At 37.5% G+C, this 24,361-nt stretch overlaps 1 protein-coding gene across 6 annotated transcripts in view; it reads left to right on the plus strand.

Moving 5' to 3' along the window:
- Positions 1-21,198, plus strand: part of LOC144967308 (uncharacterized) — a 75,836-nt gene extending 54,638 nt beyond the window's left edge. For 3 of the 6 annotated variants that reach the window (XM_078904379.1, XM_078904378.1, XM_078904377.1), the window contains 14 exons: positions 1-38; positions 879-992; positions 1,698-1,823; positions 2,911-3,278; positions 3,666-3,761; positions 5,132-5,237; positions 5,933-6,128; positions 7,116-7,301; positions 8,458-8,619; positions 9,593-9,771; positions 10,136-11,990; positions 14,038-14,277; positions 17,205-17,395; positions 20,527-21,198. The exon at positions 1-38 is cut by the window's left edge and continues 62 nt beyond it. In XM_078904379.1, the coding sequence (XP_078760505.1) occupies positions 1-38; positions 879-992; positions 1,698-1,823; positions 2,911-3,278; positions 3,666-3,761; positions 5,132-5,237; positions 5,933-6,128; positions 7,116-7,301; positions 8,458-8,619; positions 9,593-9,771; positions 10,136-11,990; positions 14,038-14,277; positions 17,205-17,395; positions 20,527-20,698 (4,029 nt within the window). In that variant the 3' untranslated portion in view covers positions 20,699-21,198. Of the gene's footprint in view, positions 39-878; positions 993-1,697; positions 1,824-2,910; positions 3,279-3,665; positions 3,762-5,131; positions 5,238-5,932; positions 6,129-7,115; positions 7,302-8,457; positions 8,620-9,592; positions 9,772-10,135; positions 11,991-14,037; positions 14,278-17,204; positions 17,396-20,500 lie in introns of all 6 variants that reach the window. The other 3 variants (XM_078904382.1, XM_078904381.1, XM_078904380.1) reach the window with 1 other exon arrangement.
- Positions 21,199-24,361: the final 3,163 nt, after the last annotated feature.

The following is a 24,361-nucleotide window of genomic DNA, read 5'->3' on the forward strand; positions in this document are numbered from 1 at the left end:
CGTATTTGGAAGATGAGTCATGCCAATGAGACGTTTGGGTAAGCTTCTCTTTTTTTTTTTTTTTTTCTCTGGATATTTTCCATTTAATGTACAGGCAAAATGGTAAAAGGGACACGAGGTAATGATCCAAAATTTGGTCAATTAAAAAATTACCCACAATGATGATTAAAATATTAACAAAGCACTATCTATTAAATAGAGCAATTTTCGGTGGGAATGATTCAAGGGAAAAGATTAAAAGTTCAACATATGGGATCTTGTAGACATTATGTGCTAGATGTTGTGAATTTCTTCAACAGAATATAACAGATGAGCACATTCACACTGAAAAATGGCAGAGCATTTTTAGATGTCTTTTTTAGATGTCTTTTACAACAAGGGCTAGGAAAGGGGGGGGGGGGAGAGTTGATAGCTCAGTGGGTTGAGCACTCGTTTCAAACACAAAGGGACTGAGATCAATCGATTTTTTTTTTCTCTGACGCCCCTGTCCACCCAGCAGTGATTAGGTAGCTGGGTCTGTTAGATCTGGCAGAAAGTACTTTGCGATAGAAAAGCATCTTATTCAAAGGATAGCAAGAAATTACTTTTGTCAGTTCCACACTATAGAAGCCGGGATAAACTCCGGCTCTATGGGCCTTATGGCTCCGAAGGACTTTTTTTTTTTTTTTTTGGTCTTTTTTTCTTTCTTTTTTTTTGGTCTTTTTTTTCTTTTTTTTTACAACAAAATGGACCAGAAGGACCTTTTAAAAATAACTTTGAGCCATATATTTTGGAAGTATTTTTACTGGAGTTATAGGTGAATATCTGGGGGTTTTATTAATAGACATTAAGCGTTTTTGAGAATTAGTGCTCATTCTAATCAATCCATTTTTCCTCAGTATCTGTGCAACATACCCCAAGCTCCACATCCTTCCAGCTACAGTAGATGATGAGAAACTTAAGGAATGCTCAGACTTCAGGGCTGGGAAACGGTTTCCTTCTGTGGTGTGGAGGTAGGTACTCATTTTTTCGTCTACATCATCCCCAGACGACATGAATTGAGCCAAATTTTATTGTGAATGGCTCATTAGGGGGGAAAATATAATTGGCCATAACCATAGCATTTGGCAACGTTTAAACATTGACAATGCATATTTCACAATTGATCAGTTTTCAAATCCTGTTTGATATTTTTTGACATAAAAATAAATCAAAAGGTACAATATAGAAATATATAATTTTCAAAATATTGTTTAAATTTTTAAAAATAAAAAAGATTCCAAAAGCAAAAATTATTTGGTGATGATCTGATGTTTAAATTATGACAACAAACTTGGTTCTGGTGCCAGCTTTTTTCTTTGTAATTCTTAAATGCAAGTTAAATGCTTGCAAGTACATTTTATAGAAATATAAGATAAATTCCTTCATTTTCAAGGAAAAAGGCAAAAGACTTGGTTGCGAGTCAACAAAACGTTCGCTTAAAACATATGTTTTGATTTTAGTAGATAGTATGAGAAGCAAGATAGGTTTGGTTTGTGTTGTGTGTGTGTGTGTGTGTGTATGTGTGTGTGTGTGTGCTTGTGTGTGTGAATGATTATGTTTCAGCCAAAGTCATTTGTAATTTAAGCGCTAAGAGTCTGGTGTCTCGGAGTTATAGCGCTATATAAGTTTTCAGCATTATTATTATTATTAACAAAAATTTCTTTTTCACCTTATAGAGATGCTAATACTGGAGTGGTGTTGATTCGAAGCAGTCAGCCTTTACCCAGCTTTCTAGGACTGTCTTACTTCAGCAATGAGGCAGATGTCTTTCTCCTGGAGGAAATTGTTAAAGCTTGTATTCGGTAAGTCCTGGGAGAGATCCTTGCATACATTTCAGAATGAATGGCTGAAAATGTGGCTCTGTGTGGTCTAGTGGTATGACACTCGCTTCTTTTGGATCGGAAGGTCCTGGGTTTGAGCCTTGCTCATTATTCTCTCCCTGTAATTAGGTGTAAAAATGAGTACCTGGCCGTTAACGGCGTTGTCTCTGTCCGAAAAAAATAAATTGTAACATCGCCTAACAGACGTCGTGTCTAGTCCTAAATGTCTAATGTTGCTGTTGGCTAGGGAACCACATTTAGTGGATATTGCGCTATATATAAGCTCAATTTTAAAATTTCTTTTTAAATGGCTGAAAATGTTCTGTTTATACAAAGGGGTCTTGTAATCCCTTTCCACCCCTTTATTTTATTTGAAAGAAAAGGTTAAAGTTTAAATAGTCCTGAGTGTATTATTCCATACCACTTGTAGGAAAATCGTCACATTCATTACGATCCAAACATTTTTCTTATTCAGATTTGTTTTATAAATGACAATTTGAAGAAAAATCTGTTATATTTACAAATACTTGTAAACCTTGTTTTGCTCAACAAAATGATGTATAGTGTAGCAAGTTATTTTAAATTTGAGTCTAAAGATTTAAACTATGTGTTGGGTCACTATTGCATTGAAGTAAAAATCTTGAAATTGTCGGTGGGAGATTGTTACATAAACACTCAATTTGTCTTTCCTCAATTTACGAAATGGTATATCATTAAACAGACATTTTATCTAAGCAAGCTGCAAGCAATGCTGCAGGCAGTGTCCATAGTTTATTATTTGCATCAAATTTTCTAGCTTACCCTCTTCCCTCCCCTTCTTAGTTACCTTTTAGATAAGCCCTCAATTTGTCTCAATAAATTTATGAAATTCTATATCATTGAACAAAGAGAGATTTTATCGAAGCAAGCTGCAAGCAATGTTGTCGGCATTGTCCATAATGTATTATTTGCATCAAATTTTTAAAAAAAACTGGAATAACTTACCCTCTTCCCTCCCCTTCTTAGTTTCTCTTTAGATAAGCCCTCAATTTGTCACTATAAATTTATGAAATTCTATATCATTGAACAGAGAAAGAGAGATCTTATCTAAGCAAGCTGCAAGCATTGCCGCTGGCAGATCAACATCCCAGTCTTCCAAAGCAGGAGTTGAGGCCAGTAAACAGGATGATGGACAAGGGGGTTGTAGTAGTGGTAGTAGTGATGGGGCTACCCAGGCCGTGGACAATCCTAATCATGGAAGTGCTGGTGGTGGTAATGGAAGTGGTGGAGGGACTCATCAAAATTCATCACCTGGCACATCATCGTCATCACCGTCAACAGCATCGGCATCTGTCAGCGGTGGTGGTGGTGGTAGTAGCGTTGGAGGACAATCATCTTACCCAGATTTGGGCAGGAGCATGTTGGAATTGGATGCGACAAATGGTGCTTCTCCGTGTGGTAAGTTTGTAGGTCAAAGCAATGTGCAGTAATTCTGAAAAGATTTAAAGTTGTACACAGGAGTGTGGGGGGGCAGCTTGGCTCAGCAGTGTGGTCTTTGCTTTGTAACTGAAAAGCACAGAGTTCGGACTACCCACTGTGCTGTGTGGCCTTGAGCAAGTCGCATCGCCCTAGCTCACTTTGCAGCGCTGTACTGCGGCTGTTGCATGGAGTGGAATGGACCCTAAAGACAAAATTTTCGACGAATAAAGTTAAGATTTATTCTGTTATTTCATTTCCCATTTACTAAAATTCCACTATACTTAATGATGTAAAAATATAGTTATACCTTTATTTTTACCAGAAATACTGTTACTGTTTTGTTTACACAATGAATCTATTCCACAGAAACGCCTCCCAAGCCCATGCTGGCTATTGTAGACTGTCGCAGTAGGGCCATGATTTGGGGAAACAGTTTCAAGGGTGGTGGCACCGAGGACGAAGGTAAGATTTCCCCTTTATTTTTTGTTTACATTTTCCTCTTGCAAATGATGAAGTGAGATGATTTGTTATCACAGGTCTCTGTAGAGTTTTTTTGTTTTTTTTTTCTTTCTGTCTTTCTTTGTTTTTCTTTCTTTTTCTTTTTCTTTTCCTTTTTCTTTTTTTCTTTTCCTTTTTATTAAAAATAAATTTTTCTTTTTCTTTTTCTTTTTCTTTTTTTTTTTTTTGTTGTTGTGAGTAATGAAGTCGTAAGATTTTTCATTTGATTTTAATTTCTACATAAATTCTGATAAAATGCCATTATAAGATTACTCTTGAGTGTGGTAAAGAATTCACAACTTTGGATTTTTTTGATTGAATTAAAAAAATAAGTTTAAATCATTTGGATACAATAAAAGTATATCATTGCTTAGGGGGCTTAGGGGGGAACCAGATGAAGTCTACATTTTTTTTTTTTTCCTAACCCCCCTGTCCACCCAGCTGTGATTAGGTAGCTAGGTCTGTTAGATTGGTTGAAATTACTTTGTTATACACTAGCGTCTTGTATAAATATTGTCTGTTTACCACGCGGGTGGTTGGATGGGAGCATCACCCTTGAATCATATACCTATGATGTTTGCATGGGTGTACGATCCGACAGTGATGTCGTTTCTTCTCTTTACTAGCCTATCCTGCTTCTATGGTTTGTGATTGTATTTTTGACAGGGGATATTTTTTTTTCTGTAAATCTTCTGCCTGTTTGTTCTTGGTTATTTATAAGTTAGCTTATGATATCTTTAGGTTATGATTTTGATTTACATTTGTACTATTTTTGTTAGATTGCTTGTTTTTTTGTTTCAGCGGTCTCTCATATAACCTCAATTGTGTTGGAAGAGACCTAAAGCAACAAACAAAAAAATCTGTTTACCACGAGCCTTATGGCCCTGAAAAACCACTTACTACTTTCATTAGTTATGTATATATCTATTATCTCACCTTCTTGTCATTTATGGGTTTGGACAATATTTTGTGTGGCTATGTGGTCTGTGCAGCTATGTGATAAGTGGTATGACACTCAACTTTGGATAATAAGGTCCAGGATTTGATTCCCACTGTGAGCAGTGCATTTAAGTCCTTGGAAAAGGCTCTTTACTGACATTTTCTCATACTCGGGTGTAAAATGAGTACTTGGCTGTTAACAGTGTTGTCCGTGTCCGATAATAAAATGTAGTATCGCCTAACAGGCATCATGGTTTTGTCTTTCATGTTTAGTGTTACTGTTGACAAGGAACCTCTTGTAAAGCACTTTGAACTGTTTAGTGGATATTACGCTATATAAATGCTCACATTTGTTTTTTTAAATTTTCATTCCTATTTGTCCTTTACTTCCCCAGCCAAGTACAAATGTAGCATCATCCAGCTAGATCTCCCCAACATTCACTCTGTCAGAGACAGTTTCAACAAGATGAGGGCAGTGTGCCACACCTATGTGGATGGCAGGTCAGTTACTGGATAGCTCCTGTTATCGTATAACAGGGTAATAGCCCCTTAGATCCCTTATATCGATATGCATGCGTAATGCAAATGTTACTGCTTGGAGCTCGAAACAAATGAGATGCTGGCTGAGAAAATCGGGGAAGATGCGGCAAGCTTTGATTTGAGATAGGAGCCAAAATTGAAGCATTTTCCATAGCAACAAATTTTATTTAGAAAAAAATTCATAACTTGGGTTCTAATAGACATAGAAAGAATATTGAAAGTGGTAAATGATCAGAAAGACGTGGTCTACACCACTGCATACATAACGATTTATGAAATTTGCTCATCTTTTCAGCCACACAAATATGTCAAATGAAATAGAAGCTTTAATTTAATTAATGAAGACAGATGATGTGGATGTTTCAGGTTTCCTCTTTGTCAACAAAATACAATGAATAAAGCATTAAAGACGAATGAGAGATGGGAGAATGGCGTTGTTAAGGCATTTAGGACGATGATAAACCGGTAATCAATCAGATGGTAAACTGGTAATCGATTTTTACTCCTTTGAGTTACTACAAGACCTTGTGTGGTTCCTTGGTAAACTGTGCGTGCATTGTCAATCAAATTTTTACTCCTTTCAGTTACTACAAGACCTTGTGTGGTTCCTTGGTAAACTGTGCGTGCATTGTCAATCAAATTTTTACTCCTTTCAGTTACTACAAGACCTTGTGTAGCTCCATGTGGCTGTCGTACATCGCTGCCCTGTTGCGGGGGGCCAACATAGTGGTGGAGCTGATGTTTGTAGAGAAGAGGCCTGTGCTGGTTCATTGCTCGGATGGATGGGACAGGACAGCTCAGATAGTCTCCCTTGCTGAATTGTTGATGGACCCGTACTATCGCACCATCAAGGTATGCTTGAATTATCTTTTAGATCATCCTGGGTGGGGTTCCTGACCTCCCTGTGCTTGTGTCTGGATGAGATTTTTAGTGATCTCAAACTAAGTACTTTGTTAGTGTGCTCTTGGAATCTACACCTGTTTCTTATTTGAACCAATTCCCCTTTGTCTACCTTTTCTTGGGAGCTTTCATAGTAATTCTAAAACTTTTTAGTTTAAAAAATCCCATTTTCTTCCTTTTTACTGGCGCTGATATGACCTTAATGTGTTGCAATCGCAGTAAAACCCTTAAAAACAAACAAACAAAAACTTTTAGATCATCACTTTGTGTTGGAAGACGTAGATATGACCACCATAGAAGTAGTATATATGAATAATATTATAAAAATTTCTCAAAAGACCCAATTTAGAGAATAAAGTGGTTTGTGTAGATTGAATGTAGAAAATAAAAAAGTGAATGGAGCACAGAAAATATATTTCCTATTTTGCGACTGTGGTCTTGTGGTACGACACATTGCTTTTGGACCATAAGGTCCAGAGTTTGAGTCTCGAGTGGTACATCATTTTTGGAAAAGACTTTTCATAAATTCTCTAACCATACTCGGGGTGTAAAATAAGTACTTGTCCGTTAACAGATAATAATAGAAATATTGTAATATTGCATAACGGGCGTCCCATCTTGTCCTACATGTTAGTATTGCTTTTGGCTTGGGGCCCCTTTGCAAAGTGATTTGAGCATGTTTAGTGCATATTGCGCTGTTTAAATGCTCAATTTAAAAAGATATACAATAACTAATCTTTTGTCTTATTTCTTTTTTTTTACTATACAAATGATACTGATCACGGTTAGGCTATTTTAAAAATAAATTTATTTTTTTAAAGCTGTAAGTACCACTATCAATATATTTGTGGCCAATTGTAAGCCAACACTCAATTTAAGGACCAGGGACCTGTTATATGCCGTCTTTCTTTATTGATTTGTTTTTCTTTTACTCCATAGGGATTTCAAGTCTTGGTGGAGAGAGAGTGGCTACAGTTTGGTCATAAGTTCGGAGAGCGCGGAGGTCATGACCCCTGCAGCACAGACATCAACCAGCAAAGCCCAGTGTTTCTTCAATTTTTAGACTGTGTCTACCAGTTGACACTACAATACCCAGCATACTTTCAATTCAATGAGGCATACTTGGTGAGACATGTGTATTTAGTATTACTATCGTGTGGCTATGTGGTTTAGTGGTATGACACTCCCTTTCGGATCGGAAGTTCCTGGGTTCGAGCGTCGCTCGGCACATAGTTGAGTCCTTGGAAAAGGCTCTTTACTCACATTCTCTCACCGTACTCAGATGTAAAATGAGTACCTGGCCGTAAACTGCGCTGTCTCTGCCCGAAAAAATTGTAATCTCGCCTAACAGATGTCAAGTATTGCTGTTGTCCAGGGGCCCCTTCATTGTAAAGCACTTTGAGCACGTTTAGTGGATATTGCGCTATATGAAAGCCCTTTTTTTTTTACTATATCTATGTTGCATGTATAAAAGAAAAGTGAAAATACCCTCCTGATACTCTGTAATGCGTCTTTGGAGGTCTCACTATTGCTGAAATGCTTGATACCAGCAGACAATGAATAGAAATAAAAGCTTTGAAAAGGAACAAAATACCAAATGCAGAACGTTTCAGGCTTAAAACCATTCTTCAGCCAATTACAAAAACAATAAAAACATGAATACATCACTGGAATCAGGCTAACCAAGAAGACATGCCTAATACTTTTCTTCTGCCTGTCTGGATTGTAAATGTTTTGTTTTTTTTTGTAATTGGCTGAAGAAGGGTTTTGAGCCTGAACTGAAATGATCCATGTTTGGTATTTTGGTTTTTCTTTTTCGAAGTTGTTATATTTGTTTTCGTTCATTACTTTTTACAGTCCACAGCTTCTAGCAGCTTATGTCACTTTATACCAATAGGTAGATTGTTCCAAAAGCAAATATATCTAGGGGGGTTACAAAGTTATTTTAGCCGTAACCTATTCCTAATGATGAGGTTATCATCCTATTATATGTATATGGTGCGTAGTATTTATTCTACACAAATTGCTTAACTGAAAGGGAAAAAAAATCATGGTTAGTTTATTTATATTCAACATTATGTGGAGCTGAACCACCATGAGGATAAGTAAAAGTAAGTTTGTTTATATAAATATTTAGATATGCTGGTTGAAATAATAATAAACAAATCTTTGGCTTAAAAACTAGGTGCTATTGTGTTGTGGAACCCGACAGATAACCATGTTGTTAAATTATGGCATTGCTTGTGAAGTAATCTAATCTTATGATATAATATATTCCCAGGTCAAGTTACTGAAGCATTCCCAGGCTTGTTTGTTTGGCACATTCCTCCACAACTGTGAGAAAGATCGACAAAGTTGTCCACACAAAACAGCATCAGTGTGGACTCTGCTCAAGGAGGATAACTCCCAGTTTGTCAACCTCCTCTACAGCTCATCCAATCAGGTAGGTGGTGGTTAGTTTTGATCTGGGTGGGGTTCCTGACCTCCCATAGTGGGCAGGGGGGTACATACTGTCTTCTATCCCCTTATAACTGTTTTCCAACATGCTTTCTGTCTTTGTCTTGGAATGAGATTACTTGGTTTTGTCCTGGCCCTGGCCGGGGTCCTAGCTGGGAGGGAAACAGTCAAATGCATAGTTATTGTGTTGGGAGATGATATTTTTTTCCTTGTAAATCATCTCTCTGTTATGTATAATTATATTTGTTATTTTCAATGTATAATGTTAGCATTTGAGTGTATTCCTCTTGGTTGGATTTTGTGCTTGTGTCCGGATGAGACTTATAGGTGATCTCAAACTAAGTACATTGGTGGTATGCTCTTGGAATCATCTGATCCCTATTTGTTCCCAGTTCCTCTTTGTCCTCTTTGTCTTACTTTTTCTTGGATGCTTTAATTGTAATTCTAGAACTTTTTACCATCCCATTTTCTTCCTTTTTACTGGCGCTGATATAACCTAAATGTGTTGCAAGCGCCGTAAAACCCTTAAAAACAAACAATAGGTGGTGGTTACAGTTTTGATCTTTCACAGCCATTGGTCCCATGGAGCAGGAGATTCTTGTCCCAGTTTCTGTAACGTTAAACGGAAATGCGACTATGTGGTCACTCGCTTTCGGCTCGGAAGGTCCTGGGTTCGAGCCTCGCTCGGCGCATAGTTGAGTCCTTGGAAAAGACTCTTTACTCACAATCTCTCACCATACAAAGGTGTAAAACCGTATTCAGATTAAAATCTCGACTTCTTCCAGGATCGATCTTGGTTTCAATGCGTGTGATGCGAGTATTCTACCAAGCTATTTTATCTATTTTCGTATATTAAATTGAAGCTTACATTCCATTTCACAGTGTTAGTTACTTTTAAGTTATTGTGTACTGAATCATGCACTATTTATTGGACTTAACACTTTAACCTTTATGAACAGGTGCTGACGGCTCATTATGGGGAACATGATATCGTCCTATGGAAATCTGTGTACATGGCAGGGCTGTCTCCTTTCCCCCACCGCTCTTCCCTTCCTGACTTCTGTCTGGATCAGGGCGAGGAGGACGAGGAAGTAAAGGCATCCAACCCAGGTCCTGATGGAGGAGTCTCTAGATCCAGGTAGATTTGAATGGTTTTTAATCAATCCGAATGCGAGTATAATTTTATGAAGTGACTATGACCTCGAACTATTTGTATTAATAATCACATTCACATCATCAAAATGTCTTGTTCATTATCCAACTTGTGCATAATTTGGGAATCCGAGATGTCTTTATGAATTGAGCCGGAGCTTAAGTTTCTAATTGTCATTATTTGTTAAAAAGAATTTGCTCTCCTAAAAACTAATTGTACTACTAATTTTTGAACATGCAAATTTTCAAAGAAGCAAATGAAGATTGAACCGATTCGTTAATTCATCTTACACCTACAAATTGTGTCATAGATGTACAACAAGAGCAACTTTTTAAAATTTTGTTCTCAGATCTGTGGATGACTTATCCAAGATCAACCCAGACAGCGCCAGACGCAATAGTGACCCAAACATTGCCCAGTCACCAGATTCCTCATTCTCTCCATCCATCAATTCAGCTGCCATCCATGACACATCCTCATCTTCTGCTGAAATCATTCACTATCCAGAGGAATCATCTCCATCTGAGAACAGTGGCTGCTTCCACTCGTGTGAGAGCAACTTGACAGAGGCTGCTGTACTTCCTGTCACTACACAAACAACAACAACTGCGCTATCAAAAGATAACGATCATACAAACATGAATATTGAAAACCCAGCTGTGGAAATGGCCACAGTTGATACGGCTGGTTCTGTCAAGGACAATAATACTGTTGTCAGCTGTAATGATGATAATTATACTCATGATAACAAATCCTTACCCAAAATCTCATCCCCACCTCTAGCATCATCAGCATCATCGGCATCATCCCCTGCTCACCAAAATGAGAACGGAGAAACTATAGCAGGGTTGTGTCATAGTGTAGCTAATGATGTTAATTTGAAATCTGGCCACGCAGTTTCTTCTTCACCCTCTTCTTCCAACACTGTTGTCGTCAAAAACGACGATAATGTCTCACAAATGGCAACGACCTTGACAGAAAAGCAGACAGTGGCAGGCGGAGAGACTGATACTTACACAGTGCTTTCAACTAAGTCAGAGGAGCAAAATAACTCTGATTCCAATAGTATAGTATTAGATAATTGTAATAGCTATTCTACTCTACAAAATGGCAATGCTTCTGATCCAAAGACTGACAATGGTTCTGTCTCTTCGACAATATTTTCCAAAGGAGATTTCTCAGATTCCACAAAATCGAGAGAAAGTATTTCGGATGGCACGAGGACTATTTCATTGCTGTCTGAACGGCTAGCCGAAGATGAAGACAAGAAGCTTCAGCAGGTTGTGAATGGGAATGTTAGGTCTTGTTTGGAAAAGCAGTCGTCACCTCAATCATCGTCACATTGCGTGCATTCCTCTCCAGCTGCAGAACCTGACAAAAACGTTGATGTCACCACCATGAGTGCTGATGAAAGAAAACTATTCGACCTGAAGCAGATTGCACAGCAACAGTTTAAGACGGCCTCTAAAAATTTGACAGCATCTCAGTCAAATGATTGTGTCACTGCAAAACCGCATGCGACCCAGAATGGGGCATCGTCAACCTCGTCCAGTCATCAGCCAATCCCCATTGCCGTCACCAACAGGAAGGCTAATGGACATACAACGCTTAATGGACATAGCACACGGGATAATGATGTAGATGATCGTGTCAATAGCATTAATTCTAATACAATTTCAACGGATACACTGGTGGGTGATTTGGACGACGCTCTGCGGGAGTCGCCGAGGCGCATACCATGTGACCAGATGCTTGGGATAGACACGAGTACTGGGTCAGGAGCAGGTGTTTCTTCAACAGCAGCCACCTCTCGTAGGAAAGATACTGGAACAGGAAGTGGGGCAGGATGGAGGTGTAATGACTGCAGGGGTGGTAGTGGTAGCTGCGGCCAAAACTTAAGATTATCAAATAAAGTCAGCAATGCGAAAAATTCAGCCTCAGGTCCTGCAGTTGTGGCTGTGAGTCTTTCCCAGGGACCCAACAATGCTGCCATGTCACGGCGTGCCCGGACAGCATCGGGTGCCAGTAGCAGGGATTTGAGTGTGTCCCCATCATCCTTTTCCAGCGGGAATTGGTCGGACACCGGCCGTCTTCGGCATGCCAGTGGTGGCGAGTCCTCAGCTTTGTTGGCTACTGCCAGGAGGAGTATAGCAGCTAGCGTTTCCACCAGCACTACGGATATCAGTGACTCTTGTGTGGGAAAGGTAATGTTTGCTGCCTATTATTATTATTATTATTATTATTATTATTATTATTATTATTATTATTATTATCATAGTATTAGTTATGGTTATTGTTGTTTTTCATGTTGTTGTAATTTTTATTATTGTTGTTCTTGCTGCTGTTCCTGTTGTTATTGTTACTGTTGCATCATCACTTTTGTGGCATCAATGGCTCAGAGATGCAGGGTTTCAGCTTGTCACAAAAGTAAATAATGTCTAACACGGTCAGTGGTTGGACAGATGACAACGATCCTAGCAAAAAACCTGGTCCTCGCATTGTATATTGACGAATGAATGCACTTTACACACTTTACCCCACCGACTCGGATGTGAATGAGTACCTGGCAGTGATGGATATTGTACGATTATTTATGCAAAACAGCTTCCTAAGAAGCAACTAGTGGACGGATCCTGTTTACATTGTACATGCAACGTCTTTCACCAGTTATAAGTGTATTTGGACTCTCCTATTATTTTTTTTGCAGATGATTCTCAAATTTATGATTCTGTACATGCTACTGATGTAAGCAAATGGATGAATAGGATCGAATGTTGCTTAATTGAAATTAAGAATTGGATGAACAACATAACAAATTAGTGTTGAATGATGACAAAAATGGACAACATACTTAAACTGAATGATACTCCGATTAATTTCGGAATTACTGTTTTTCATTATGCCTCCAAAGTAAAAAGAAAATCTTGGCCGTCTATTTTGATTGCAACCTATCAATGTTAGTTCAAGTTAAACACCTCATCCATAGTATGTACGTTGAAATAATTAAAATTAGACACTTTTTCCTTTGAGCATAGCTGAACTTTGATAAATGCTGTGACTTAGTGTTATCCAAATTATATTATTTCAACTCCCTTTTAATTAACATCTCTAAAGAAAACCTTAAAACCCCTCTAGTTGTGCAATACAACGCTGCTAGACTCGTTTTGAAAAAAAGACCCCAAAAAATCATCTGCTTCTGATCTCCTTAGAGAGTTGCACTGGTTTGTTGAGAAATGCGTCATTTTAAAAATATGTCCCGCATTGTCTATAAAACACTAAATATGCCCCTGGATATTTATATGACGTTGTACACCTCGATATTCAGAGTAGAAATCTAAGATCTAATAGCGATAGAACAATGTTATTTAAACCGTAAACATCCCGCAAAATTGATGAACAAAATTGTTTGAATTTTCGGCACCCCATTTTTGAAACATTCTCCCCCTCAATATTGGAAGTGCTGAATCATTATCAGCTTTCAAATCTAAATTGAATTTGGTCTCATAATTTCTCTTTTGTCAATGAAGTTTTTCATATCATGCGTGTAAAATGTATAGTCCATTGCTGTGTGTAAGTAATTGAAATTGCTTTGTGTTTATTTTTCATTGTATTTCATTTATTTTAAGAATGTAAAGCGCCTAACGCCTCATGAAAATGCCATTTATTATTACTATTATTATTATTATTATTATTATTATTATTATTATTATTATTATTATTATTATTATTATTATTGTTATTGTTATTATTGTAATTATTATTGTTATTGTTATTATTATTCTTGTTATTATTATTATTACTATTATTGTTATTATTGTTCTTGTTATTTTGTTTTTGTTATTGTTATTATTATTATTATTATTATTATTATTATTATTATTATTATTATTTATTATTATTATTATTATTATTATTATTATTATTATTATTATTATTATTATTATTATCATTATTATTATTATTATTAGAGAGAGGGCCACTTTTAATTTTAAGGTATATTAAGTGCTTGCTACCACCAGATCTACAGACCCCCAACTACCTGCTGGGTGAACACAGGGGTCTGCAAAAAATTTTTTTAAATCTCTAGTTCATCCGGGACCAATCTCAGTCCCTTTGTGTGTGTGAAACGAGCGCTCTACCAACTGAGCTGCCAATACCCCCCCCCCCCTCCCTTAGGTAAGAGTACAGAGCAGGTACTAATTAATATTTATAATAATATAGTCATTTGTGTCTTCCTTTCCACATACCCAGATCCCTCCCACCACAGTGGAGAAACAGACTGGGGGTTTGAGGCAACATCTAGATGTGGACAGCCTGACCCTGTTCTCCGACCATCGGCAAGACCTCTTGTCGGACCTCGTGTCCGAGAAAGACAGGAAGATCTCTGAGCTGGAGTCTCGTCTCAACCAGGCCATTGACATCATCAGGGCCTCTCGCAATCGGCAGTTCCAGCAGCAGCAGCAGCAGGCCTGTCCAGTTGCTGATGAATTTGTAAGTGGATAAGCTTAACATGCTTGGGGGGGGGGGGGGGCTTTGACCTCCCATGGTGGGCAGGAGGGTTACTTGCTGTGCCTTTTATCCCCCTGTATCTTTTTTTCTAAGTTGCTCTGACTTTTTCTTGGAATGGGATTACTTGGGTTTTGTCCTGGCTCTTGCTGGAGTCCTTGGCTGAGAGGGAAACAGTCAAATGTATGGTTTTGGGAGATGATAGTTTTTTCCTTGTAAATCGGCTCTCTGTTATGTACTGTTATATTTGTTGGTTTAAGTATTTGAGTGTATTCCTTTTAGTGGGACCCTGTGCTTGTCTGGGTGAGACATTTCGCTGATCTCAAAGTAAGAAAACTGATAGTTAGCTCTTGGAATCTACATCTTCCCTTTTTGAACCAATTCCCCTCTGTCTCATTTTTTCTTGTGTGCTTTTAATTGTAAATCTATAATTTATTGATGACCCCATTTTTCTTCCTTTTTACTGGTACTGAGATGACCTAAACATGCGGCAAGCGAGGTAAAACCCTTTAAAACAAAAACAACAGGTTTAACATGGGTTGGAATTTTCTTACCGTTTATTTTAATAGGTTTCCCTTTTAACCCTTCAGTTACTTTACAGGAAGTGAATTTTTCCAATTGAAGATGGAGCAATAATTTTGTTCTATTCCTAATAGAACTTAATTAGAATTTGGACACAAAATCAATGCTGTCTGTGTCTTTAATGGTTATTACTGCAAGCATTTGAATTTTGGAATTTTCATAGGATAATAACAGTTAGGCAAATGAAAACTCTACTGCTCTGCAAATAAGCTCTTTTTTCTTCAGAGTTCTAGTTTGACAGAGTCATTAGTCCCATGGAGCCGTAGTTTATCCCTGTTTCTATTGCGTGAAAAGGACAATCACAATTGCTTCCTTCACTTGGATAGGATGCTAGTAAAGTACTTTTCACCAGATCTAACAGTCCCAGCTACCCAATCACTGCTGGGTGGACGAGTGGGGGCATTAAAAAAAAAAAAACCCTTTCACCTGGGATCAATCCCCCAGCCCCTTTGCATGTGAAGCGAGTGCTCTACCAACTGAGCTATCGGGAGCCCTCGGGCTGCTTTCAGTTTCAATGTTCCCTGATGAGTAGAAGTTGGGGGCGACTGGTATTATGGTCTTTTCCCCTCCTAATCTTTACTGTGGTCTAGTGGCTTTTTTTATTCCCCCTAATCTTTACTGTAAGCTAGTGGCCTAGTCTAGGGCTTTTTAAGAGGGTTTATTGTATACCTCTGGGTGTACCAAATCTTTAAAAGGGTGTACCATGTACCACTTTGATGGGGTGTATTGGGGGTGTACATCATACTGGCATAAAACAATATAGTTTCTACAAAAGCAACTTTGTATATGTACGAGGGCTCTTTCAGAAATAACCGAAAAATGCCCATTGCTCAGCAACCAGTGGAGATTTTTTAATTCTGTAAACATGATATTTCTTATTTCCTTACGGATATTCCCAGAAATTATGAAGTGCATCATTTTGCACAATGAATTTCTAGACGATTTTAAAGATGGCGGCCCACCTTGAAACTTGGTCAAAGGAGGAAATCAGAGCTGTCGTACGTTTTTTGAACGCCAAAAGTCTGAATCCTACCGAAGTTCATAAAGAACTTCAGAGTGTATATGGTGAGCATGTTATAAGCCGTACACAAGTCTATCACTGGTGTAATTTGTTTGAAGCCGGCCATTCCGACTTGACAGACAGGGAAGGGAGAGGGCGTTCAATAACTGCGACGTCAGAAGACAATGTGAAGCGAGTTGATGAGCTTATTCGTCAAGACAGGAGGTTGAAACTTCATGAAATCGCAAGCAGTCTTGAAATTTCGGAAACTTCTGCCCATAGAATTGTATTTGATGAACTTGGCTACAGAAAAGTCAGCGCAAGATGGGTTCCTAAGCAATTGACAGACAATCATAAAGAACAAAGATTGGACATCTGCAGGGAACTTTTGAGAAGAAGCAAGAGCTCACGCAGGGTTCACGGGCATACTGCCAACGCCGGCGGAGACTTTCTAGGGTACGATGTGACTTTTCTTGACAGCATAGTCACCGGTGATGAGACTTGGTTGCACTATTGCACCCCAGAAACAAAGCAAGACTCGATGACATGGAAACATCCATCCTCACCTGTCGCGAAGAAATTCAAAGTCATGCGGTCAGCAAAGAAAATAATGGGAACTGTTTTCTGGGACAGTCGTGGTGTTATTCTGTTCGAAACCTTACAACCTGGAGAAACAATCAATGCTGCAAGGTACTGCCAAACTCTTGACAAGCTTAGGGAGGCCATTCGCAGAAAGCGCCCAGGGCAGTTGACCAACGGGTCATTTTGCAACACGACAACGCTACACCCCACACAGCACGAGTGACGCAAGGTTGGCTAGAGAAATATGGATGGGAGATTTTGCCACATCCACCACACAGTCCAGACCTCGCACCATCTGATTATCACCTCTTTGGGCTGCTGAAACGTGAACTGACAGGAAAGCGCTTTGATGTCGATGAAGAGCTTGTTGACCATGTGCGGAAATGGCTACAAAACTTTGACGGAAATTTCTTCCGAGAGGGTATCTATTCCATAGTGCGGCGTTGGCAGAAGTGTGTCGACAGACTTGGCTGTTACGTAGAGAAATGGACGAGTCAAGGTATGAACACGTGCAAGAATTTTGTTGATAGCATAAAAAACGCGGATTTTACAGGCATTTTTCGGTTAATTATGAAAGAACCCTCGTATATATACTGGATACACCATAAGTGGATTTTGATATATTTATTACCCCTCGATGCAAATTTAGAATAATATTGTAAAAGTTGAAAGGGTGATTACGATTTCAAATAAGGTTGACAAGCACCGGTCTAGTCTAATACTAATACTGTGGTTTTGCCTTTTCCAGTTTCCCAATGAACCGGAAGGAGGAGAACACAGTTCTTTAGGGGCAATCAGCAACCCAGCTTCTGACGCCAGCTGGGAACAAGTGGATGAGACGGAGGAGAAAGTGGTGCTCTGGGTTCCCGATGACGTCGTCACCCATTGCGCTGGATGCGACAGGCAGTTCTCCTTCTACAGACGAAAGCACCATTGTAGGTTAGTGGCAAGTTTGTATTGTTTAGAAAAGTATAAAATTTAAAAAGAAAAACAAAGTCCGACTGACTAGCTGCTGAGCTGCTTCATATTGGCAACCTGATCTACTGATAAAAGTACTGTGCTATGATGCGGCAATGTGGTCTTGTGGTATGACACTCGCTTTCGGCGGGTGGTTGGATGGGAGCATCACCCTTGAATCATATACCTATGATGTTCGCATGGGTGTACGATCCGATAGTGATGTCGTTTCTTCTTCTCTTTACAAGCCTATCCTGCTTCTTTGGTTTGTGATTGTATTTTTGACAGGGGAAATTTTTTTTTCTGTAAATCTTCTGCCTGTTTGTTCTTGGTTATTTATAATTTAGCTTATGATATCTTTAGGTTATGATTTTGATTTACATTTGTACTATTTTTGTCTTGTTTTTTTTGTTTCAGCGGTCTCTCATATAACCTCAATTGTGTTGGAAGAGACCTAAAGCAACAAACAAAAAAACACTCGCTTTCGGATCGGAAGGTCCTGGGTTCGAGCCTCGCTCTGTGCATAGTTAGTCCTTTGAAAAGGCTCTTTACTAACATTCTCTCACCGTACTCGGATGTGAAATGAGTACCTGACCGTTTAACAGCATTGTCTTTGTTGGAAAAAAATTGTACTATCGTCTAACAGGCGTCCTGTCTCGTCCTACATGTTAAGTGTTGCTGTTTGCCAGGGACCCCTTGTAAAGCGCTTTGAGCACGTTTAGTGGATATTGCGCTATATAAAAGCTCAATTTTGTCTGGTGCGAAATAAATCCCTTGCATTGTTCTAAGATCTAAGATAATTATGAGCTATCGACAGGCCATTTTTTGAGCCGTCTTCTGAAATATTTTAGTGCAGCATCTCCATTTTGGGTCTTCTCTTTGAAGACCTGATTCATGAACAAATATCTTGTGTGAGATGGAATGTTGAGACGTGGATGATAATGAACTCAAGAAAGGAAAGTCCAATTTTCAAAAGATGTTCCAGTTATTTAAATATTAGTCATCTCGAAGTATCTCTCTCTTTCTCTCTCTTTGTGCCTTCCCCTTCCCACCCTCTCTTTCTCTTCCCTTCTATGTCTCTCTCTCTCCCCCCCCCCCCCCCCCCAACCTCTCTTTCTGTATGTTTTATAGACAGTAATATGATAGAAAATGATAGCCTTTTATAGTAGGACTTGGATACAGATGGGGTAACAGGACTTTAAGGACAGTAATTCTGTTGAAATACATGACATAAATTGTAATTAATAGAAACTGAAAAAGGGGGAAAATGTTGGGTATATTACGTGTGTTAAAGATTTAGATTCATCTGCTTTCTTAATTATAGTGGTCTGCGGTTACCAATATACTGGAATTTAAAAAAATTCTTTATTTTTCCTTTCATAAATTTTATAAAATTGTATTGTGCATGTAAAAATTATATTGTTTGTGTAAAATTGTTTTGTGCTCATGTTTATTTTTCTGGTTGGGTAGAAGGAAAAGGTGGGTTCTCAAAGGTGAATTTGAAGCCATCAAAAAATTGACAATTAATGGATCACAGTAAAAGTAGTCTTTCTGCCAGATCTAACACTAACAGACCCAACCACCCAATCACTGCTGGGTGGACAGGGGGTTCAGAACAAAAATCTCAACTTCACCCGGGATTGATCTCGGGTCTTTTTGATTGCGAAGCGGGTGCTCTACCAACTAACCTTTCGGGACCCCCAACGGATCACAGTAGTTTAAAAGAATAGCTTAAGACATAAACCAAAAAAGATAGGATTATCCAGGGTAAAAATAGGTACCACAATAGACGTCATTTATGTATGAATTTTCAAAATTAAAAGTGTTTTCCATGACTATCAGAATGCTTTTTGAATATAGTCAAAAAAATCAATTTTGAATATTCACAAATAGTCTCTTGTTTGTGGTACTTAGTAAATGATAGAAAATGAAAATTTAAAAAAAAAAAGTAGAAATGCATCTGAGCTCCTCCGTGTTATATATTTAACCCTAGATAATAGTGACAAAGCTCATAGTCCTGACAAAGCTATCTACTTTAAGCCATAGTCCTGACAAATCTATCTACTTTAAGCCATAGTCCTGACAAAGCTATCTACTTTAAGCCATAGTCCTGACAAAGCTATCTACTTGAATCCATTTGTTTTGATGGTTTCGAATAATGCATCCAAGTTTCTCCAATTCATAAAGCTTTTTAAAAGTCCTCATGCATCATCAAATTTTGCCAGATAAATTAAATAAAACCCTTATATTTTGAATACAATTTTTTAAGTTCCATTAAAATTTTTATGTTTTACATTTTTTGTAGTTGGGAAGTATAAAAGCTGACCTGCCTAATACTACGAAACATTCGGAGATTTACGAATTTTTGACTCCAGCTGCAGAACTTCATCTGTGTCTTCTTTTACTAAATAAATCTAATAATTGAACTTTATATAGCGCAATACCCACTAAATGTGCTCAAAGCGCTTTACAAAAACTCAATTATTATTAATAAACCTTATTAAAAAGGAAGATTTGCTACCAGAGAACCTATATTTAGGACTTTAAGAGAATTTAAACATTACGCTGAAGGCAATATAATAATGTGTAAAGTTACGAATTTCTGAAATTTCAAGTAGGCAGCTCTGTAATGGTGTGTTGGCATAAATTATACTGATTGTACTAGCTGTAAAATGTTGTGTTGTTTGATCATTAATTGATAAGACGTGTTAATCAACAAACCAAATTGTTACAGTAAAGAACATTTATTATTAAACAACATAACATAAGATACATGTGTACAGGATGACGGTTGGATACAGAATGACCCCCTACAAGGTAGCCAGTAGAACAGACGCTGCTAGTTGTGAACGATACTACATTAAATGGACGATACAAGTTACAATACTTGAATACAATTAACTTTCATTCACAACATAAAACGGTGAATCCAAAAATCCCCTCTCTGCTAGCCATGTACTGTTGTATCCATTTCATCCATCCTACTTTACCTAATCTGAAAGAAAAAAAAAAGGCTATCATTTTCTACTTCACAACTGATTCTACTACAACATGCAGCCATATTTTTCACAATTTTTTTTTTAAAAGAAAAAAAAACATATCTCGGCCCACAGAAACTGCGGTAAAATCTTCTGCTACGAATGCCGAAACTACCTAGCCCAGATGCCCAACGTCTACATGAAGGAACCCCAGAGAGTCTGCCGTCGATGTCACTCGCGTCTGATGCAGCTCAGCCCTGGTGCTTCTTGTGATGGACGCATCCCTACCCTGGTGGCCGATGGCTGATAAGAGAATAATGAAGATAAAAAGACCTTGCAGTCAGGTTATATGTATTTTTTTTTTGTTTGGTATTTTTGTTTTGTATTTTGTATTTTTTTTATTTACATGATATGGACATGCGTATTTATTTTCTCTAAATCATCACTCGAGTATCACATCGCTGGATTTACAAGTCTGGGTTTAAAGGCTACACAATTTAGTTTTGGAAAGTTATTAAAGTTATGTTCGCATGGGTGTACGATCCGATAGTGATGTCGTTTCTTCTTCTCTTTACTTTTTTTTTTTTTTTTTTTTTTGACTGCCTATCTGCTTCTTTGTTTGTGATTGTATTTTTGACAGGTATAATTTTTGTTCTGTAATTTTGTGTTGTTCTTGTTATTTTGTTAGCTTATTCTTTAGTTATGATTTAGATTCTACATTTGACTATTTTGTTAGAGAGTCTTATGTTTCAGAAGTCTTCAATAATCATGTGTTGAAAGAGACCTAATAGCATAAATAAAGTTATTGAATAAATAGTTGTTTATATATATAATTGTTTTGTAATTTGAATTTTCATTGTCACTAATTTTTGTTCGAAGAAGGCGTGAGCCATTCCTTTTCAATTCTTTGATTTTAATTAAATTATAGAAACCACTCATTTTTTAATGATTTTTTTTTTTTGTCTTTTGGAAAAAAAAAAAGGGGGGGGGGGTTAAGGTTTGTTTGGGTTTTTTTTTTGTTTTGTTGTTTACTTCTCCTAAACCTGGCACGGGTACTTGAGTGATCTAGATGTATGTTTTAAATACTGTATCATACCTACTGATTATTGTACTGTGAAAAATTGAAAAAAAAATGTCAAATGAATTTTTTAGTTATATAACAATATCATTGATTTTTAGAGTATTATTATAAAATTAGTATTTTTAAAAGAAAGGTTTTGAAACTGAAGTAAATGCATTTAGAATTCTTACGAAGAGGCTTTGGCAGTTGGAAATTGAGGGTTTTGATCAGTCTTGTTTATTTCTCGGTAAACAATTTGTAACGTTGGCTTGGATAATTTGCAGTTGGAATTGACAAGACGAAAGTTTGAGAAAAGATTTGCTTTTTTTTTTAATACCAATGCTTATAGATATGATCTGTGTACTGGCAGAATGTATGGGAATATTTCAAAACATTCCAATAGAGGTTTGACTTCAGTGTTTTGACCTTGATCTACTCTGGTTTTTACTGGGTGGGTTTTCTGACCTCCCATAGTGGGTAGGGAGGTACTTACTGTGTCTTCTATCCCCCTATATCTGTTTTTCAATTGCTTTCTGTCTTCGTCTTGGAATGAGATTACTTGGTTTTATCCTGGCCCTGGCAGGAAACCCTGGTTGAGAGGGAAACGGTCAAATATAAGTTAGTTTTGGGAGTGGGAGATGATATTTTTTCCCTTGTAAATCATCTCTCTGTGATGTACTGTTATTTTCTTTTATTCTTAACATATGTGACCCATCGTCTCAAAACGGTATTATGTCGGAATGAACCAGATGCTTAAAAGCCGAATTAAATGTTAAATTGGTCAAAAATATAAATTGTTGGCAATAGCACCCTAAAATAAGGTATTCATTCTTCTCAACAAAACATGCAAACTCAACACAAGTCTGATATTTCTGGCTATAAATTCAATTTTTAACATCTTAACCAACCCGACTTAATACCGTTTTGAGGCGAAGGGTCACATATGATTTATAAACATTTGAGTGTATTCCTCTTAGTGGGGACCTGTGCTGGTTTCTGGGTGAGACTTTTAGGTGATCTCAAACTAATTACACTGATCATGTGTTCCTTGAATCTACATCTGTTCCCTATCTGAACCTTTTCCCCTTATCTTTTTCCTCAAGTCCTTTTAATTGTACATCTAGAATGTTTTTACTCTCATTTTCTTCCTTTTTACTGGTGCTGATATGACCTAAATGTGTTGCAAGCGCTGTAAAACCCTTCAAAACAAAACAAACTCTGGTTTTTACATAACCAATCACAATTCTGATCTTGAATTGTTTTGACATTAATTTGACTTATTTTGATTCGGTTTGTTGAAACGAAAGTAAGGAAGAGCGCCTTGGACAAGACACAGACAGAAATATCTTCTTTTTTTTTTTGGTATTGTTTTTATACATTCTGCCTTACATACCTCATCCCTCTTAAACTTTAATTTAGTGTGTTTAGTATTTTATAAGTTTTAGAATGTTGATAAAATTTTTATCGGTTTTGTTAGCTGTTTCAATGACGTCATGACGATTATTATTCTATTTAGATGTTGCCATTCTGTAATCAATGACATAGGGGGTCTTTCAATTGTAATGTATAATTCAAAATTAATTACCATTATTATAAATATTATGATTATTGGTATTATAGAGAATAATTTGTATCCTCTGATTATTTTTAACGTGTGAGACAACAAAGGAAATTTCTAGATAATCACCAAAACTGTGTTTTCATAGGTCCTATTGTTACCCATCTATATTTTATCCCTCTAAATTATTTTTCCTTACCAAATAGCTTTATATCTTTGTTGTGGAATGGAACCATTTAATTTTGCCCAAGCCCTGCCTGGGGTCTTTTCTAAGAGGGCAAGTATTCGGGATTGATTTATCATTTTTTAAAGACGATTTTTGTTGTATCTCTCTTTGGTGGGGTCTGGGTGGGGTTCCTGACCTTCCATAGTGGGCAGGGAGACACTTACTGTGTCTTCTATCCCCCTATATCTGTTTTCCACCATGCTTTCTGTCTGTCTTGGAATGAGATAACTTGGTTTTGTCCTGGCCCTGGCCAGATACCATAGCTGGGAGGGAAACAGAAAGAATAGCGAATACCTTGAAAGCTCGCTTCGATCTCTGACATTCCAAACGTTTAATGGTTGTGCCCTTATGACGTCATGACAAGTTACTCGTTTGCATTTTTATTTTAATTAAATGACTGGCCACCGATTTGAGGAATTCGTTTCCCCAGGGTTTTGTTGCAGTCTTGTCCGAGTTTTGGAGTATGCGTATATATTAGGAACCCTTTTCAATTCAATTCCTTTGTTGTCTCACACACACACACAATGTTATCCTCACCTCGGTGAAATAAAATCCTCCCCGTTACTACTTAAATTTGCTTTGATTTTCAAGTCAGAAAATAATTTTACTTCTGGCTAGAATTTTTATGTTGGGTATCCAAGGTTAAAATGGGATAGGAAAAAAAAATTTCAGATAATTTCAAATACAATGTAGTTTTAGGATTCTGCAGCATTTTGTTTTCAACAGTGAAATTGAAATGGCTTAAAAGTAAGTTGAGTTGCTTCTTCTGTGATCCACCTCAACCCCTACCCTACCCCCTTTTCTATCCCCAACTTGCATTATCAATAGGGCCTGTGACCCAAGAATGTTTCGGGCAATTAACTCTACTGCTACACTCTACACTGCGCGTTGTATACCATCTTCCTTATCTCAGGCGCTGAAATGATTTCTAAAATTTAAATTACTCAGAGGGGAAAACATAAATGGATTTCATTACTGAAAGTCACTCTCTTGTTGAAAGAAAGCTATTCAAACTGAAAAAAAAAAAGAGAGAGAGAGGGGGGGGGGGGGGGGGGAAGAGAAAGTCATTGATTTTATTTTTAAAAAGGGGAGAAAACAATGGTATATTCTGATTTGTATTTCACCG

This window comes from Berghia stephanieae, chromosome 3 (genome assembly GCF_034508935.2).
Source record: "Berghia stephanieae isolate SIO BIC M18660-M18661 chromosome 3, UCSD_Bste_1.3, whole genome shotgun sequence".
In the NCBI taxonomy this organism is placed as follows: domain Eukaryota; kingdom Metazoa; phylum Mollusca; class Gastropoda; order Nudibranchia; family Aeolidiidae; genus Berghia; species Berghia stephanieae.